The 18,518-nt window shown below is 40.6% G+C and overlaps 1 protein-coding gene across 1 annotated transcript in view; it reads left to right on the top strand.

The window, feature by feature from the left end:
• Positions 1–18,514, top strand: part of LOC117475890 (zinc finger protein 271-like) — a gene marked incomplete at its 3' end in the record, with an annotated part of 35,681 nt that extends 17,167 nt beyond the window's left edge. The window contains exons 4-6 of the mRNA XM_034122230.1: positions 5,881–5,938; positions 7,589–8,357; positions 18,265–18,514. Of these exons, the coding sequence (XP_033978121.1) occupies positions 5,881–5,938; positions 7,589–8,357; positions 18,265–18,514 (1,077 nt within the window). The remainder of the gene's footprint in view (positions 1–5,880; positions 5,939–7,588; positions 8,358–18,264) is intronic.
• Between the last annotated feature and the right edge of the window lie 4 nt (positions 18,515–18,518).

Genomic DNA, 18,518 nt, shown 5'->3' with positions numbered 1-18,518 from the left:
CCTTTATTCAGCGGTATTTTAGGCCACGACGATTAGGGATGCCAGAAACTGACCATGATCAAATTCGAAAATCGGACAGCCCTGGCGAATATTAATCGATTATTCGATTATTTTGGTTGAAACTAAGCCAGGAAAAAAAAGAAAAACATAAATAATAATAAAAATATATATAAATAAAATCGAATTTTAAAAATAATTTTCGATTATGGAGACTGTAACGAATATTCGAAAAATCGAATAATCGCTGGCATCCCTAACGACGAGTCAGAATGCATTCTCGGGTTTCATTAAAAACCTTACTTTACTTCTGTCACGTCCATTTTTAACTTTCATCAAGACATTCATATGTGTCCTCTAATACACTTGTGTCACTTTCTCTGTTGATTTATTGTTTTGTTTTATAGGAAGAGACCTGCAAAGACCCAGATAGACTTTATGATGATGGGGAGAAGAGTATCATCGGAGAACAGCTGGATCAACATCAGTCTACATCCACGATAGGAAAACCACACACCTGTGACCAGTGTGAGAAGAGTTTCTGGAGTTCAGGGATATTGAAGCACCACAAACGTACCCACACTAGAGAAAAACCTTTCACCTGTGACCAGTGTGAGAAGAGCTTTAGCAGGTCAGGCGATTTGAAGATTCACCAGCGAACCCACACTGGAGAAAAACCCTACTCCTGTAACCAGTGTGAGAAGAGCTTTAGCCAGTCAAGCTCATTGAAGCACCACCGGAGAATCCACACTGGAGAAAAACCTTTCACCTGTGACCAGTGTCAGAAGAGTTTCTGCAGATCAGGGATATTGAAGCGCCACAAACGTACCCACACTAGAGAAAAACCTTTCACCTGTGACCAGTGTGAGAAGAGCTTTAGCCAGTCAGGCTATTTGACGATTCACAAGCGAACCCACACTGGAGAAAAACCTTTCACCTGTGACCTCTGTGAGAAAAGTTTCACGGACTCATGCTCATTGAAGCGCCACCAGCGAACCCACACTGGAGAAAAACCCTACTCCTGTGACCTCTGTGAGAAGAGCTTTAGCCAGTCAAGCTATTTGACGATTCACAAGCGAACCCACACTGGAGAAAACCCTACTCCTGTGACCAGTGTGAGAAAAGTTTCGCGGACTCACATTCATTGAAGAGCCACCAGCGAACCCACTCCTTTGACCAGTGGGAGAAAGAGTTCAGTGACTCATACAGTGTGAAGCTCCACCAGCCTACCCACACTGGAGAAAAACCTGACGTCTGTGCTCACTCTGAGAAGAGTTTCAGAGAACCAGACCACATGGGAGAAAACCTTCACTAGTGCACTGAGACTGTTCAGAAAGAGTGAGGTGGACTGTTTGACACAACTCACTGTTAAAAGATGTTGTGTGGATTTTAAAAGTTGTTCAAATGTTCTCAATAATATTCAAATGCATGCACTTAAGTTGTCAACTTGTATTTTTTTCCACAGCAAAAACACACACAAAGCTCCCTAAAGAACAAGGCACCACAGTCACTTAACTGTAATGTTATAAATATGTGGTAATTGAACAACAAGCTAAAGCCTACTGATTTCTAAAAGTGTGTGTATAGAGCCTTTAGTCTCATATAAGCTAGATAGAGCGTCGCTTTGAACCATAAACTATTACCGTTGCTGACTGTACTCATTCAGGCCATTTTACCCTCAGAAAGAGGTTCCACAGGGGTCTATCCTTGGTCCATTCATGTTTACATTAGATGTTACATAACTTTTTCCAGTAGCCACACTTTCTCCTTCGACCTCTGTTGGGGATGTTTGTAAGGCTCTAAAGGGCCTAGACCCCAATAAATCAGCAGGCCCAGACGATCTCCCCCCTTGTTTCTTACGTCTAGCTGCAGCTATTATAGCCCAACCAGTGTGTCATGTTTTTAATCTTTCTATAACAAACAATGTCATTCCAGATGTTTGGAAAACTGCAAATGTTCTCCCCTGATTGAAAGGTGGTGATCCCATAGTGATGAATAATTACAGACCAATTTCCAAGCTCTCTATTTTAGCTCAAGTACTTGAAAGGCTGGTGAATGATCAAATCAAAGAATATTTAAGCTTGAACAACATTCTATCTCCTCACCAGTCAGGCTTTAGGAAGCAGCACAGTACAGTAACGGCTGCTTTGAAAGTAGTGAATGACATTGTTGAAGGCTTGGATGCAAAGAGCTACTGTGCTGCCCTTTTTATAGACTTATCCAAGGCATTTGATACTGTGGACCATGGCATTTTATGCCAGAAGTTATCCCATATAGGCCTGTCTGACCAAGCTGTTGGTTGGTTTTCAAACTATCTTTTAAATCGCAAGCAATGTGTACAATTCAGCGGTCTCTCCTCAAGCTTTCTTATTGTGCCCAGAGGTGTCCCTCAAGGTTCGGTCTTGGGACTCACCCTTTTTTTCAATTTATATAAATGATGTGCGTCAAAATATTGATGCCTCTGTACATCTATATGCAGATGATACTGTTCTATACTGTTGTGCTAGCACTGCTGCCCTTGCATTTGAACGTCTGCAGTCTGCTTTTGACACTTTTCAGTCACACCTGTTCCACCTCACGTTGGTGTTAAATTCAGACAAGACAAAAGTCATGTTGTTTTCCAAGAAGAAAAAGTTACCAACTGTTCTTCCCTGCATCATGTCTGCCCAGCATAACCCCATTGAAGCTGTTCACACCTACAGAAACTTGACTATTGACTATCTATGACTACTAAGATTGACTATCTTTTAAGGAAACTGAAATTAAAACTGGCATTCTTTTTTAGAAACAAGGCCTACTTCTCAACAAGTGCTAGGAAACGGCTTGTAGCTGCCACATGTTTCCCGCTCTTGGACTACAGGGATGTTGTGTACATGAACGCCTCAGCTCACTCCCTTCATCTGCTGGACGCTGTTTACCATGGGGCTCTGAGGTTCATAACCAACTGTAAACCCCTCAAACACCATTGCACGCTGTACTCTTTAGTTAACTGGACATCACTATCAATGCGCAGATCACTGCACTGGTACAAACTCATCTATACCGCTGTGCTTGGACTGCTGCCCCTCTACATATCCACTTACATATCACACAAACAGTACAGCTATAGACTACGATCTCAAAATTACATCACTCTGTCCGTCCCCTCAGTACGCACGGAGCTTGGGAAAAAAGCCATGTCATACTCTGCCCCCTCAACCTGGAACACACTTCAGCAGGATACAAGTATACTTCGGGGCAATGGTGGATTTTGCATACAATACATCAGGGGTAGGCAAGTAAGTTTGGCCGTGGGCCAATTTTTTGCTGAGCCACAAGATGGCGGGCCAGAACATAATCAAAGCCTAATTCAAGGAATTGATTTTGGTAAGAGGGCGCAGCGCCCCTGTTCCCCGGTTCAGAAAAAACTCTGATATCGCTGATAACCCTCCCCATCAACACTCTGATGCCCAGTCAGATCCGCTGATTGGTTCACTGATGATATAGGCGCCCAATCCAGAGCCTCTGGATAGACCCGCCCAAAGGGAGGATCGTCGTCTCTAGCCCCATTTCAGTCCCATGTTAAAAGTCAGGGCTATTATCTGTATTTTAACAGACTTATCTTTTAAATTGAGGTGCATTTATTGTTCTCTTCAAAGTAAAAAATGTTCTGAAATTTTAGGGAGGATGGTCCTCCCTTTCCTCAATGGACGAGCCTCCACTGAGTGAGTTATTAACTAGGTAGCAGTGTTATTTAACATACTTTTATTCTGATAAGTATTGTCAAGTTCTCTGGGTTTTTGGCATTTATTTGAGTGTTTGCCCACATTTGAGAGGCTTGAGGGGCAACAGAGGACGCATGGACAACTGGAATCCTTTTTCCTTTTCTTTATTTCAACTTTTCAAGGACACATTAGGATTCTTTCAGGTTGAAAACCTTTAAAAAATACAAAATAAATAAATTACAGCATGTTTTGCTTTGCAATTTATTTAATATATTATAACCTAAATTAATCAGTAACCAAGTATTTTACTCAACTCAATGTATTTAATAGTTAAAGGGGACCTATCATGCAAAATGCACTTTTGTACGTCTTTTATACATGAATATGTGTCCCCGGTGTTCCAGGGAACTCACCAAGTGTCAGAAAACACAACCCTCTCTATTTTCCTCCATATCCAAATCTCTAAAAAAGGGGCTGCAACGGATCTGATAAAAACTGATCCAGATTTGAACACTGTCCTGACGTCAGGACGGTGGCGCTACGGCTATTGGGCCAAGTCTCCACCTATCAGGGGAATGTGGGGTTGGGCCACGGCCGGCCATTGCCGCTCGAAAGCGCTGGAGACGCTGTAGTACATATGCCAGGCCTGTAAGTGGCGCTGTAGTCTGCCACAAAAGCAGCGAAGAAGACTTCCCGCGCATGGTTGCCATGGTTACCCTTCTGTTTATTCTCCGCTGTGGCTTTTGTTCTCCCTCCCCGAGGCAAGCACTGTAATTCTCTCCGGTTAGTCCACCAGCAGATGACAAACACCCACCTCTCCGCCTCTTCCAAGGAACGAGGGGACCGGGTGGCAGAGTTTCAGTTAGGTTTTCTTTCGCCGGTCAAGATGTCCGTTAAAGTTTAAATCTTCCGGACAAAATTAGAAAAGTGCCGGTCAAAGGTCTTCTTTGTTATTTATTGAGCTTTAAAACAAATGAATAACGACTCTATATAATAATATAAGAATAAAACACGGAGGACGGAGATCTCTTTTTCTCACCCTCTTCTGACTTGATCAGAGCACGCTCCCCTCTCCTGCAGGGGGGCGTGGTCAGCTGCAGCTCACAGAATCAGCCCCCTGCAAAAACAGGGCTGGAGAACAGCAAATAGAGTGAAATGAGGCATGGCTAAAATGCATGATCTGTTTGGTATTTTGAAAACAGAAACGTATAAATACACCTTATATAGGTATGGCCCTACAATATATCATTTAAATATAGCATGATAGGTGTCCTTTAAATAAGTGCTTTAATTGACGTCAGTGTACCCCGCTGCCTGATTGTGCCTGTGCTGTATGTCATTCATTCTCAACATAGATAAAAGTACAATAAGCATTCTTCAGGTGTAGGTAGATTCTCTATTCGGACATTATAGCCTATATGTGCGACTGTCGATATTGCTGGCGGGCCAACAATGGCCCGCGGGCCGCCTGTTGCCGACCCATACAATACATCAAAGTAACATACACAGCACAACCCTCTATTTAAGCTAGAAGGAACAGATAACACAACTACAACAACAGCAAAGTCAAATCAAAATAAAACTTGAATTGGAACCTTTGAATTGTGTTACCATGGAAACACCAGTGCATCTTTCAAACCTGACCCACGTGAAGACGTCCGTCAACCGGCACGAGTTATCGAAACTACTTTCACACATCAACGGTAAGAAAACAGCGTTTCTGCAGCTGGGTCGTTTCTATGTGATGTTTACGGGAGCTATTGTTTGGCTGGCAGAGGGAGATTTATTTTACTCTTTCAAACTTATTTAGATATTTAATGAAAATAGAGTTTGTTGTTCTGCATGTTGGATACTGGGACTGAAATGTATGACCTGCTTCCTCTGCACAAGTAAGACTGATTTATTGTCTTTATTTATATTTGTAATATATAGCTTTACCTCATTTTAAAGCTGCATTTATTTAAAAAATGCACAAACTAAAGCACAACAAGATATGTCTCTATTTTGTGTCAGATGTGCAAGTGTCTAACTGGATGGACTCCATCTCTCTTTGAGCTTTGTGGTAGTGATTGTTTTGTCAAATTAATGGTCTCAATGTTAACATTTAGAAAAACACTAAATGTTTATTTTAATTCCTGTGGTTTGCTAATAAGTAATGTGGTAATCTCTGTTATTGCAGATGGCTGAACTTCAGGTAGACGATAACACAAGCAGCAGAAAGAGTTCATCAGCAGAGGGTAAGTTACTTTAACTTTTAAAAGTTTTTATGTTTCATGTGGAACCTACTTGAGCAGGTCTCCCTTGAAAAAGAGATCAATGATCTCAATGGGATACACCTGGATAAATAAAGGTTTGAAATGAAATGAAAAGTGAAAATCCTGGTTAAATAATTATTCATATTTGAGTGAAAACAATGAAATTATGTTTAAAGTTTAGCAGTCTAGAGTCCTGTTGATTTAAGTTTTCAGAATTGTTTACATGGTTGCATTTGAGTCTAAACAATGAAGAATTGAACAAGCGTTCGTTATACTGAGTGAATCATATTGGTTGCTAGGAAACATCTGGCAAAATCAATCAAAGATGTAAACAGGAAGTCACCTGTAGCAAATAGTGAGTGCTAAAGCTACAGTAGCATATACAAGGAGATGGTAACATCTGATCATTCACATTTACTCTGAGGTGGGAGAAGTACTCAGATCTTGTACTTGAGTAAAAGTAGAAGTACTCAGATCTTGTACTTGAGTAAAAGGAGAAGTACTCGGATCTTGTACTTGAGTAAAAGTAGAAGTACTCAGATCTTGTACTTGAGTAAAAGTAGAAGTACTCAGGTCTTGTACTTGAGTAAAAGTAGAAGTACTCAGGTCTTGTACTTGAGTAAAAGTAGAAGTACTCAGGTCTTGTACTTGAGTAAAAGGAGAAGTACTCAGATCTTGAGTAAAAGTAGAAGTACTCAGATCTTGTACTTAGTAAAAGTAGAAGTACCAGAGTGTAGGAATACTCTGTTACAGTAAAAGTCCTGAATTCAAAATGTTCCTCAAGTAAAAGTAGAAAAGTATTATCATCAAAATATAGTGAAAGTAGCGACAGTAAAAGTAGTCATTGTGCAGATTGGTCCATTTCAGAATAATATATATGATATGTTTTATAATGATTGATCATTAAAGTGTTCTCAAAGCTGGTAAAGGTGCAGCTAGTTTGAATGACTTTGTATACTGCAGGGTAGCTTGTGAATTTACTCCAGGTGGAACTAAAGTCTGATTTAACACTTGATTATATTTCACATCATTCATCCACATCTGTGAAGTAACTAAAGGTATTAAATACATGTAGTGGAGTAAAAGTACACCATTTACCTCTGAACTGTAGTGGAGTAGAAGTACAAGGTGACATAAAATGGAGTACCTCAAAATTGTACTTAAGTACAAGTACCTGAGTAAATGTACTTCCTACCTCTGAATTTACTGATATAATGTGATCATTTAATTTTCATTATTTTCAAATTCACGGTGTAGATATTTGAATAGCTAGTGATACCTGGATACTATAACTAATTATAAAACAATGAAACGAGTTTGTGTGCTTCAACCCTTTTAGTGTCTGTGAGAGCCAACCCCTTTGTATTTATTTAAAAAACAAATCAGTCCGAATCAATCAACCAATCAGTGCGTCTTTGTTATTTTGTTGTATCAAGTTAATAGGTATTTATACTTCTTCCTTTATTCAGTGGTATTTTAGGCTACGACGAGTCAGAATGCATTCTCGAGTTTCATTAAAAACCTTACTTTACTTCTGTCACGTCCATTTTTAACTTGCATCAAGACATTCATATGTGTCCTCTAATACACTTGTGTCACTTTCTCTGTTGATTTATTGTTTTGTTTTATAGGAAGAGACCTGCAAAGACCCAGATAGACTTTATGATGATGGGGAGAAGAGTATCATCGGAGAACAGCTGGATCAACATCAGTCTACAGCCACGATAGGAAAACCATACACCTGTGACCAGTGTGAGAAGAGTTTCTGGAGTTCAGGGACTTTGAAGCACCACAAACGTACCCACACTAGAGAAAAACCTTTCACCTGTGACCAGTGTGAGAAGAGCTTTAGCCAGTCAGGCGATTTGAAGATTCACCTGCGAACCCACACTGGAGAGAAACCCTACTCCTGTGACCAGTGTGAGAAGAGCTTTAGCCAGTCAGGCGATTTGACGACTCACAAGCGAACCCACACTGGAGAGAAACCCTACTCCTGTGACCAGTGTGAGAAGAGCTTTAGCCAGTCAGGCTCATTGAAGGTCCACCAGCGAACCCACACTGGAGAAAAACCCTACTCCTGTGACCAGTGTGAGAAGAGCTTTAGCCAGTCAGGCGATTTGAAGGTCCACCAGCGAACCCACACTGGAGAAAAACCCTACTCCTGTGACCAGTGTGAGAAGAGCTTTAGCCAGTCAGGCGATTTGAAGATTCACAAGCGAACCCACACTGGAGAAAAACCCTACTCCTGTGACCAGTGTGAGAAGAGCTTTAGCCAGTCAGGCTCATTGAAGGTCCACCAGCGAACCCACACTGGAGAAAAACCCTACTCCTGTGACCAGTGTGAGAAAAGTTTCACGGCCTCACGCTCATTGAAGCGCCACCAGCGAACCCACTCCTTTGACCAGTGGGAGAAAGAGTTCAGTGACTCATACAGTGTGAAGCTCCACCAGCCTACCCACACTGGAGAAAAACCTGACGTCTGTGCTCACTCTGAGAAGAGTTTCAGAGAACCAGACCACATGGGAGAAAACCTTCACTAGTGCACTGAGACTGTTCAGAAAGAGTGAGGTGGACTGTTTGACACAACTCACTGTTAAAAGATGTTGTGTGGATTTTAAAAGTTGTTCAAATGTTCTCAATAATATTCAAATGCATGCACTTCAGTTGTCAACTTGTATTTTTTTCCACAGCAAAAACACACACAAAGCTCCCTAAAGAACAAGGCACCACAGTCACTTAAATGTAATAATGTTATAAATATGTGGTAATTGAACAACAAGCTAAAGCCTACTGATTTCTAAAAGTGTGTGTATAGAGCCTTTAGTCTCACATAAGCTAGATAGAGCGTCGCTTTGAACCATAAACTATTACCAATGCTGACTGTACTCATTCAGGCCATTTTACCCTCAGAAAGAGGTTCCACAGGGGTCTATCCTTGGTCCATTCATGTTTACATTAGATGTTACATAACTTTTTCCAGTAGCCACACTTTCTCCTTCGACCTTTTCTCTGTTGGGGAGGTTTGTAAGGCTCTAAAGGGCCTAGACCCCAATAAATCAGCAGGCCCAGACGATCTCCCCCCTTGTTTCTTACGTCTAGCTGCAGATATTATAGCCCAACCAGTGTGTCATGTTTTTAATCTTTCTATAACAAACAATGTCATTCCAGATGTTTGGAAAAACTGCAAATGTTCTCCCCTTATTGAAAGGTGGTGATTCCATGCTGATGAATAATTACAGACCAATTTCCAAGCTCTCTATTTTAGCTAAAGTACTTGAAAGGCTGGTGAATGATCAAATCAAAGAATATTTAAGCTTGAACAACATTCTATCTCCTCACCAGTCAGGCTTTAGGAAGCAGCACAGTACAGTAACAGCTGCTTTGAAAGTAGTGAATGACATTGTTGAAGGCTTGGACGCAAAGAGCTACTGTGCTGCCCTTTTTATAGTCTTATCCAAGGCATTTGATACTGTGGACCATGGCATTCTATGCCAGAAGTTATCCCATATAGGCCTGTCTGACCTAGCTGTTGGTTGGTTTTCAAACTATCTTTCAAATTGCAAGCAATGTGTACAATTCAGCGGTCTCTCCTCAAGCTTTCTTAATGTGCCCAGAGGTGTTCCTCAAGGTTCGGTCTTGGGACCCACCCTGTTTACAATTTATATAAATGATGTGCATCAAAATATTGATGCCTCTGTACATATATATGCAGATGATACTGATCTATACTGTTGTGCTAGCACTGCCGCCCTTGCATTTGAACGTCTGCAGTCTGCTTTTGACACTTTACAGTCACACCTTTTCCACCTCAGGTTGGTGTTGAATTCAGACAAGACAAAAGTCATGTTGTTTTCCAAGAAGAAAAAGTTACCAACTGTTCTTCCCTGCATCATGTCTGCCCAGCATAACCCATTGAAGCTTTTCACACCTACAGAAACTTGACTATTGACTATCTATGACTACTAAGATTGACTATCTTTTAAGGAAACTGAAATTAAAACTGGGATTCTTTTTTAGAAACAAGGCCTGCTTCTCCACAAGTGCTAGGAAACGGCTTGGAGCTGCCACATGTTTCCCGCTCTTGGACTACGGGGATGTTGTGTACATGAACGCCTCAGCTCACTCCCTTCATCTGCTGGACGCTGTTTACCATGGGGCTCTGAGGTTCATAACCAACTGTAAACCCCTCACACACCATTGCACACTGTACTCTTTAGTTAACTGGACATCACTATCAATGCGCAGATCTCTGCACTGGTACAAATTAATCTATACCGCTATGCTTGGACTGCTGCCCCTCTACATATCACACAAACAGTACAGCTATAGACTACGATCTCAAAATTACATCACTCTGTCCGTCCCCTCAGTATGCACGGAGCTTGGGAAAAAAGTGTTACCACTGATCAGGGGCCTCATTTATAACGCCTTGCGTAAGATTGACGTGGAAGGTTGCTTACGTAGGACCAGTGGCGTTTTTATATGTACAAAAGTGGTGGGGCACAAAAAACTTAGATGTCTATATATAAGCTTCTGCAGTGACGTGCAGTGAGGTTCATGGCTGGTGAGGCACTGGCACTGACTCTTCAGGTTTACAAATATTATATTTTGACCTAACCAAAATATAATATTATTTTCAAAAGCTTTTTTTGTCTGATGCTTCGATTAATTTTAAACAGACAGTTCAACAAAAGGATACCCAAAAAATGTCATTTTATCATTTAAATATTGAATTGTTCTCTCTTAGTAAGATCCCATTTTCAATAAAATGGCGGTCTTACCTTGACTTGAAGATGAAGTCCATTTGCCTATCCTTCTGGACAAACATTTCTATTACTTTTTTGTAAAAGTCCTCCTTATGTTCTTGTAGTTTCAAAAGTCTATCATAAATCTAATCCATAGATTTATGATAAAAAAATTATATAAGTAGGGTAGACATGTGGATGTTATCCGGCTAATCAAAACGTGCATTTATCTAACAGGTACGTTTCCCACAGATCTTATTTCGAGCTATTTTCTAAAATCCTCTGGAGAAATCTCATTGCTTTTTGTGCTTACTTCCTGGTTTTAGGACGCGCCCCTGCAGCTCTCTCGTCTCCTCTTCACACAGCACACTTTTCGCGGCACACGTACTTACAGCCAATCAGCTCTGAATGATTTGAGATGACGTATGGCGGGGATGGTAGCTCCATGCCCCTCTGGTCATTATTTTTTTGCCACACACATTTCATTACAAAATACTCTGAGCATGCGCAGTGAAGTTTTTACAGTCACCGTTGACTTCACAGCGAGAGGAAGGGGCATAATCAGGTTTTGTCCCACATGGCTCTAAACAGCTCAATAGGCACACACTGTGACTGTAGACACACTAATTAGAAGAACACAGACTAAAACAGCAATGTACAGACGAATCAGATGATTAAACATGATCTTAAAATATATTTTATATATTTTTTTATTTATTTTTTTGCATTTTTGTAATCATTATTTGTAATACTTTCTGCTGACACTAGGTGGGGCTGTGCCCCACCTGCCCCTAATGACCAGTCGCCACTGCGTAGGACAAAGCAAAAAAAATAGGTCCAGACATTTTCCGCTATTTTCCGATTCACAAAACATTGCGTACCGGAGAGGGAAGTGCGTACGGCACTTCCTACGCCTGTTTCCCTTTATAAATCACAGTCGACTCGTAACGCCCATATTTGCCTATAAATAGTCAAATAAACGCCCATTCATTCATTCATTTTGACTGACTGCATGAAGAAGATCGCAGGAAAAAAGTTAATGACAAAAAAATACACATAACCTTCCTCAGGCAGTGTGTTTGTCCCGAGGACAGGAGACACCCCCTTGATGAGAAACTGTAAGAAATGATCGGGGAATCCCTCCGGAGTGGAGTCATGAAGACTGGATCTGAATTATTTTTGTTGTATTTGGTGGTTTGTGTTCCAGCTGTCGATCAGCAACTATATATCCATAATTCACCAGTTAAAGGAAATACAACTAATGTGTTGTGTTATATTAGCTGTACAATTTACCACATATGGTGTTCTTAGTTTCCATACCTCCTGTGTTTTACGAGCGACTTATCAAGTCTTGGCAAACGGCATAAAACACGATTAAACGTGATAGTATATAAAACCATGCTCGTATCTACAACCTATAGAAATGCAAAACGGCGTCAGTTTAGACGTTATTCTGTCCTCTGCTTACCGCATCATTTATGAGAAAACATTTCATAACATTAACACAACATATTCGAGGTGGTTTTAAATAACATATCCGTATTTATTTATTTCTCCAAGTTATATGTTTTTGTGTGCACTGAGGAGTCTCAAACAGGCGTTTGTTTAATCATTTTAAGATTGGCTTTAATCAATGTTTGAAAATAAATTCTTCATATTTGATAAATGAGGTAACATTTTATTTATGGTATTATTTCCACATATTTCTCCATTCTTCCTTCTGCCAACGGTGTCGCAGTTTCTCGTCTCTCCCGTTTGTGTGCTTAGTGCGTACCATGGGTTAGAGTTTGCGTGGAGGACCCTTCTTATTATACATCCATGGGAGGACTGCACATTTTCCCGTCAAGTTAGTATTTTGTAAATCGCAAACATTGCGTAGAAACTGGCGTACGCCATTTTTTGAGCGTATATCCCTTTATAAATGAGGCCCCAGAGCCCGACTGGTGCTGCGTCATTGCGTCATCGTTTTTGCGTCATGACGTAACCGTTTGCGTGCCTGCTTCATAGAGCCAAACCGCGCGGAAACCCCTCACATCGACAACAACAACAATGGCCGATTGTATTGAAGCGCTACTCGTTTTGGTTTTGCTCTGTCGAAACTAAATGGAACACATGGGACCCTTTACTACCAACTTTACAGTCGTTACATCAGGGATGCAAACTCATCAGGTATGAAAAAGGTGACAAGGATTCGAGCCCCCCGACCCCACGGAATATCGGCTTTAAAATGAGGAATAACAGGATTTTAGCAGTCGGAACAACTAAAGCAGTTAATAATAACAGAAACGCCAAAGAGTCACATCTAATAGAAATGTATAAAAGCATTTATTTGAATTGTGTAGCAGTCAGTTTATAATTTTGGCAGCACTGTTGAGCATTTTGAAAATGTATTTTCATGCCTCTGTGCAAGGCTTAGTCTTTCTATCTGTATAGCCAGTGGTGTAAAGTAACTAAGTTCATAAACTCAACAAGGACTATACTTGGGTACAATTTTGAGATACTTTATTTAAGTATTTCAATGTGTTGCTACTTTGTTCTTCTACTCCACTACAGTTCAGAGGTAAATGGTGTACTACTACATGTATTTAATACCTTTAGTTACTTTACAGATGTGGATGAATGATGTGAAATATAATCAAGTGTTAAATCAGACTTTAGTTCCACCTGGAGTAAATTCACAAGCTACCCTGCAGTATACAAAGTCATTCAAACTAGCTGCACCTTTACCAGCTTTGAGAACACTTTCATGATCAATCATTATAAAACATATCATATATATTATTCTGAAATGGACCAATCTGCACAATGACTACTTTTACTGTCGCTACTTTAACTATATTTTGATGAGAATACTTTTCGACTTTTACTTGAGGAACATTTTGAATGCAGGACTTCTACTTCTACTCAAGTACAAGACCTGAGTACTTCTACTTTTACTCAAGTACAAGACATGAGTACTTCTACTTTTACTCAAGTACAAGACCTGAGTACTTCTACTTTTACTCAAGTACAAGACCTGAGTACTTCTACTTTTACTCAAGTACAAGATCTGAGTACTTCTACTTTTACTCAAGAACAAGACCTGAGTACTTCTACTTTTACTCTAGTACAAGATCTGAGTACTTCTACTTTTACTCAAGTACAAGATATATACTTATACCACCTCCGTTTATAGCCTATGAAAAAAACTATTTGAAAACGAAGGCTAAAGCTAACGTTAGCAGATAGTGACAATGTATGCTAGTTAGCTAGCTCAACGATAATATTGCGACAGGAAAACTTTCAGTGCACATCACGCTCTGCCGCTCCGACAGGGAGCTCTGATTTGAACACCTGAACGGCCCGTTCTAACAGCTGTTCACCAGCGGTCCAGTCTGTGCCACACTGACTCCGGACCGCACAGTTAATATTAACAAACGCACCCGTAGGTAATGTAGCTGCTGAAGCTAGACCCTCATCCCGGAGCAGCAGAGCCTTATTATACATCCATGAGCAGAGCCGACAGGCAGGAAGACTCTAGCACACAGCTCGCGCTTCATTATAATATATAAAAAAAGAACACCATGCGTGTCATGATGGCACATAACAGCTCGCGGCCGCAGATTACTCCGGGTCCCAGACCTATTTTGGATTCAAAACGGCGAATTTCGCCGAAAGGTGACAAGTTTGCATCCCTGTACATGCTACATTCATGACTTCTTTACAATCATCAACTTCAACGACGATTCGGTAGGAGAAAGAAGGTAAATACGTCCTATTAGAGCTAGCTGTTGTTCGCCTCTGCATGCGCCAAGCTCAAAATACCCAGCTTTGCAGCATTAATTACTATGGTATAACATTAAAAACTGTTGCCCCTGCCCCCGCCTCCGACATAAGCGTGACGTATGCGGTGCTTGCTTTCTAGACCGACAACTTTTTGGTGCTTGAAAAGAACCGGATTCCGGAGCTTATGCCCCTTTCACACCAACGCGTTTTCAGGGCAGGTGTTATGCCGTAGGTTGAAGCCTTGCCGTAGATTGAAGCCCTGTTCGCGGGGACGCGCACAGGTGACGTCATCGGCTGTATTGAGCTTCGCCTAGTTTTTCAAAATGTTTTCTCTCTTTTGAATGATATATTTCACATCAGATTAAACAGCAAACGGCTGAATAAATAATGTGCATACAATTGCAAGGTTGCTCGTTTTAAAGGAAAGACAATGAAAGGATAAGATGTCATTGTCAGTATAGTCCTATTTCTTAAAACCTTCGCTGTTGTTTAAGTGTCTGATAACCACGAATAGTAAGCAATGATATAACAGTAATGATATAACATATATGATAATGTAAGACACTGTGTTATTTTCAATCAAGCCTAAAAGATAATTTGTTCAAACTAGCCTCCACTCGCTTTAATTGCTCCTTTGAATGTAATTGTCCTCTGTGGTTTCCTACTCAACACATTTTTGTATTGTAATGCCACTCATATTTTATTTTTTATTTTATTTTAAGGTGACATTGAATGTTTTGAAAGGTGCCCTGAAATAAAGTTTATTATTGATCTTATATCTGTGCCTATATCACGCTATTAATGTTCCTTATTTTAGACTGGGTTAATCCTGGTGTCAATAGGGAAGATCTGCACTGTTCTCTACATAACATGTTCAGCAGAGCAGGTTTTTCTCCTGCCAGATATGGCACCCCCCCTACAACTTTGTCCAGGAAGGTCACACCGTCACCAAAATCACACTGGTGTTGCCTGTTCCCCTCTAGTGTGTGCTCACAAAAGCATTTTACTCTGGGCCCAACAGGTAAAAAACGAAAGAGGGGCTTCCATATCCGGCAGAGAAGATGTTGTAGCTGCCGGATTTGGAAGCCCCCCTATATCTTTGTCCAGGATGGTCATAGACTCACCAAAATCACACTGGTGTTGCCTGTTCCCCTCTAGTTTGTGCTCGCAAAAGCATATTACTCTGGGCCCAGCAGGTAAAAAACGAAAGAGGGGCTTCCATATCCGGCAGACCAGGTGTTGGAGCTGCCGGATTTGGAAGCCCCCCTATATCTTGTCCAGGATAGTCACAATTTTCACCAAAATCACACTGGTGTTGCCTGTTCCTCTCTAGTTTATGCTCACCAAAGCATTTTACTCTGGGCCCAGCAGGTACAAAACTAAAGAGGGGCTTCCATATCCGGCAGAGAAGGTGTTGTGGCTGGCTGCCGGATATGGAAGCCCCCCTATAATTTTTCACCTGCTGGGCCCAGAGTAACATGCTTTTGTGAGCACAAAGTAGAGGGAAACAGCAAACACCAGTGTGATTTTGGTGAGTCTATGACTATCCTGGACAAAGATATAGGGGGGCTTCCAAATCCGGCAGCTACAACACCTGGCCTGCCGGATATGGAAGCCCCTCTTAAGTTTTTCACCTGCTTGGCCAGAGTAAAATGCTTTGGTGAGCATAATCTGAGAGGGGAACAGGCAACACCAGTATGATTTTGGTGAAGTTGTGACTATCCGGGACAAAGTTGTAGGGGGGGTGCCATATCTTGGCAGCACCTTCTCTGCCGGATTTGGAAGCCCCTCTTTAGTTTTCAACCTGCTGGGGCCCAGAGTAAAATGCTTTGGTGAGCACAAACTAGAGGGGAACAGGCAACACCAGTGTGATTTTCTTGAGTGTATGACTATCCTGGACAAATGAAAGGGGGGGTTCCAAATCTGACAGGAGAAAATACCTGCTCTGCTGAACATTTTACGTAGAGAACAGTGCAGATCTTCCCTATTGACACCAGGATTAACCCAGTCTAAAATAAGGAACATTAATAGTGTGATATAGGCACAGATATAAGATCAATAATACACTTTATTTTAGGGCACCTTTCAAAGCATTCAATGTCACCTTAAAATACAATAACAAATAAAATATGAGTGGCATTACAATACAAAAATGTGTTGAGTAGGAAACCACAGAGGACAATTACATTCAAAGGAGCAATTAAAGCGAGTGGAGCTAGTTTGAACAAATTATCTTTTAGGATTGATTGAAAATAACACAGTGTCTGACATGTTATATCATTAAGCAATAGCTCACGACAGGCCGTGGTATATGCTCATTATATCACAGCTAAGGGGCGTGGTTCGGCCCGACGCAAAATGCTGTTGTGTTTTCTGAAATGCTGTGGTGTTTTCTGAAATGCTGTGGTGTTTTCTGAAATGCTGTGGTGTCTTGCACTTCCGGGCCACCGTAGAAAACAATGAAATTCTGTTTAGAGTTTAGCAGTCTAGAGCCCTGTTGATTTAAGTTTTCAGAATTGTTTACATGGTTGCATTTGAGTTTAAACAATGAAGAATTAAAAAAGCGTTCGTTACACTGAGTGAATCATATTGGTTGCTAGGAAACATCTGGCAAAATCAATCAAAGATGTAAACAGGAAGTCACCTGTAGCAAATAGTGAGTGCTAAAGCTACAGTAGCATATACAAGGAGATGGTAACATCTGATCATTCACATTTACTCTGAGGTGGGAGAAGTACTCGGATCTTGTACTTGAGTAAAAGGAGAAGTACTCAGAAAAGTAGAAAAGTATTAGCATCAAAATATATTTAAAGTAGCGACAGTAAAAGTAGTCATTGTGCAGATTGGTCCATTTCAGAATAATAATATGATATGTTTTATAATGATTGATCATGAAAGTGTTCTCAAAGCTGGTAAAGGTGCAGCTAGTTTGAATGACTTTGTATACTGCAGGGTAGCTTGTGAATTCACTCCAGGTGGAACTAAAGTCTGATTAACACTTGATTATATTTCACATCATTCATCCACATCTGTAAAGTAACTAAAGGTATTTACATGTAGTGGAGTTTCACCATTACCTCTGAACTGAAGTACAGTACCTGAGTAAATGTACTTCCTACCTCTGAATTTAACTAATTTATAAAACAATGAAACGAGTTTGTGTGCTTCAACCCTTTTAGTGTCTGTGAGAGCCAACCCCTTTGTATTTATTTAAAAAACAAATCAGTCCGACTCAATCAACCAATCAGTGCGTCTTTGTTATTTTGTTGTATCAAGTTAATAGGTATTTATACTTCTTCCTTTATTCAGCGGTATTTTAGGCTACGACGATTAGGGATGCCAGAAACTGACCATGATCAAATTCGAAAATCGGACAGCCCTGGCGAATATTAATCGATTATTCGATTATTTTGGTTGAAACTAAGCCAGGAAAAAAAAGAAAAACATAAATAATAATAAATATATATAAATAAAATCGAATTTTAAAAATAATTTTCGATTATGGAGACTGTAAGGAATATTCGAAAAATCGAATAATCGCTGGCATCCCTAACGACGAGTCAGAATGCATTCTCGGGTTTCATTAAAAACCTTACTTTACTTCTGTCACGTCCATTTTTAACTTGCATCAAGACATTCATATGTGTCCTCTAATACACTTGTGTCACTTTCTCTGTTGATTTATTGTTTTGTTTTATAGGAAGAGACCTGCAAAGACCCAGATAGACTTTATGATGATGGGGAGAAGAGTATCATCGGAGAACAGCTGGATCAACATCAGTCTACATCCACGATAGGAAAACCATACACCTGTGACCAGTGTGAGAAGAGTTTCTGGAGTTCAGGGATATTGAAGCACCACAAACGTACCCACACTAGAGAAAAACCTTTCACCTGTGACCAGTGTGAGAAGAGCTTTAGCAGGTCAGGCGATTTGAAGATTCACCAGCGAACCCACACTGGAGAAAAACCCTACCTCCTGTACCAGTGTGAGAAGAGCTTTAGCCAGTCAAGCTCATTGAAGCACCACCGGAGAATCCACACTGGAGAAA

Source organism: Trematomus bernacchii, unplaced genomic scaffold (genome assembly GCF_902827165.1).
Source record: "Trematomus bernacchii unplaced genomic scaffold, fTreBer1.1, whole genome shotgun sequence".
Lineage (NCBI taxonomy): Eukaryota > Metazoa > Chordata > Actinopteri > Perciformes > Nototheniidae > Trematomus > Trematomus bernacchii.
Note: the sequence above shows the minus strand (reverse complement) of the source record. Positions and strands in the feature narration are given on the sequence as shown.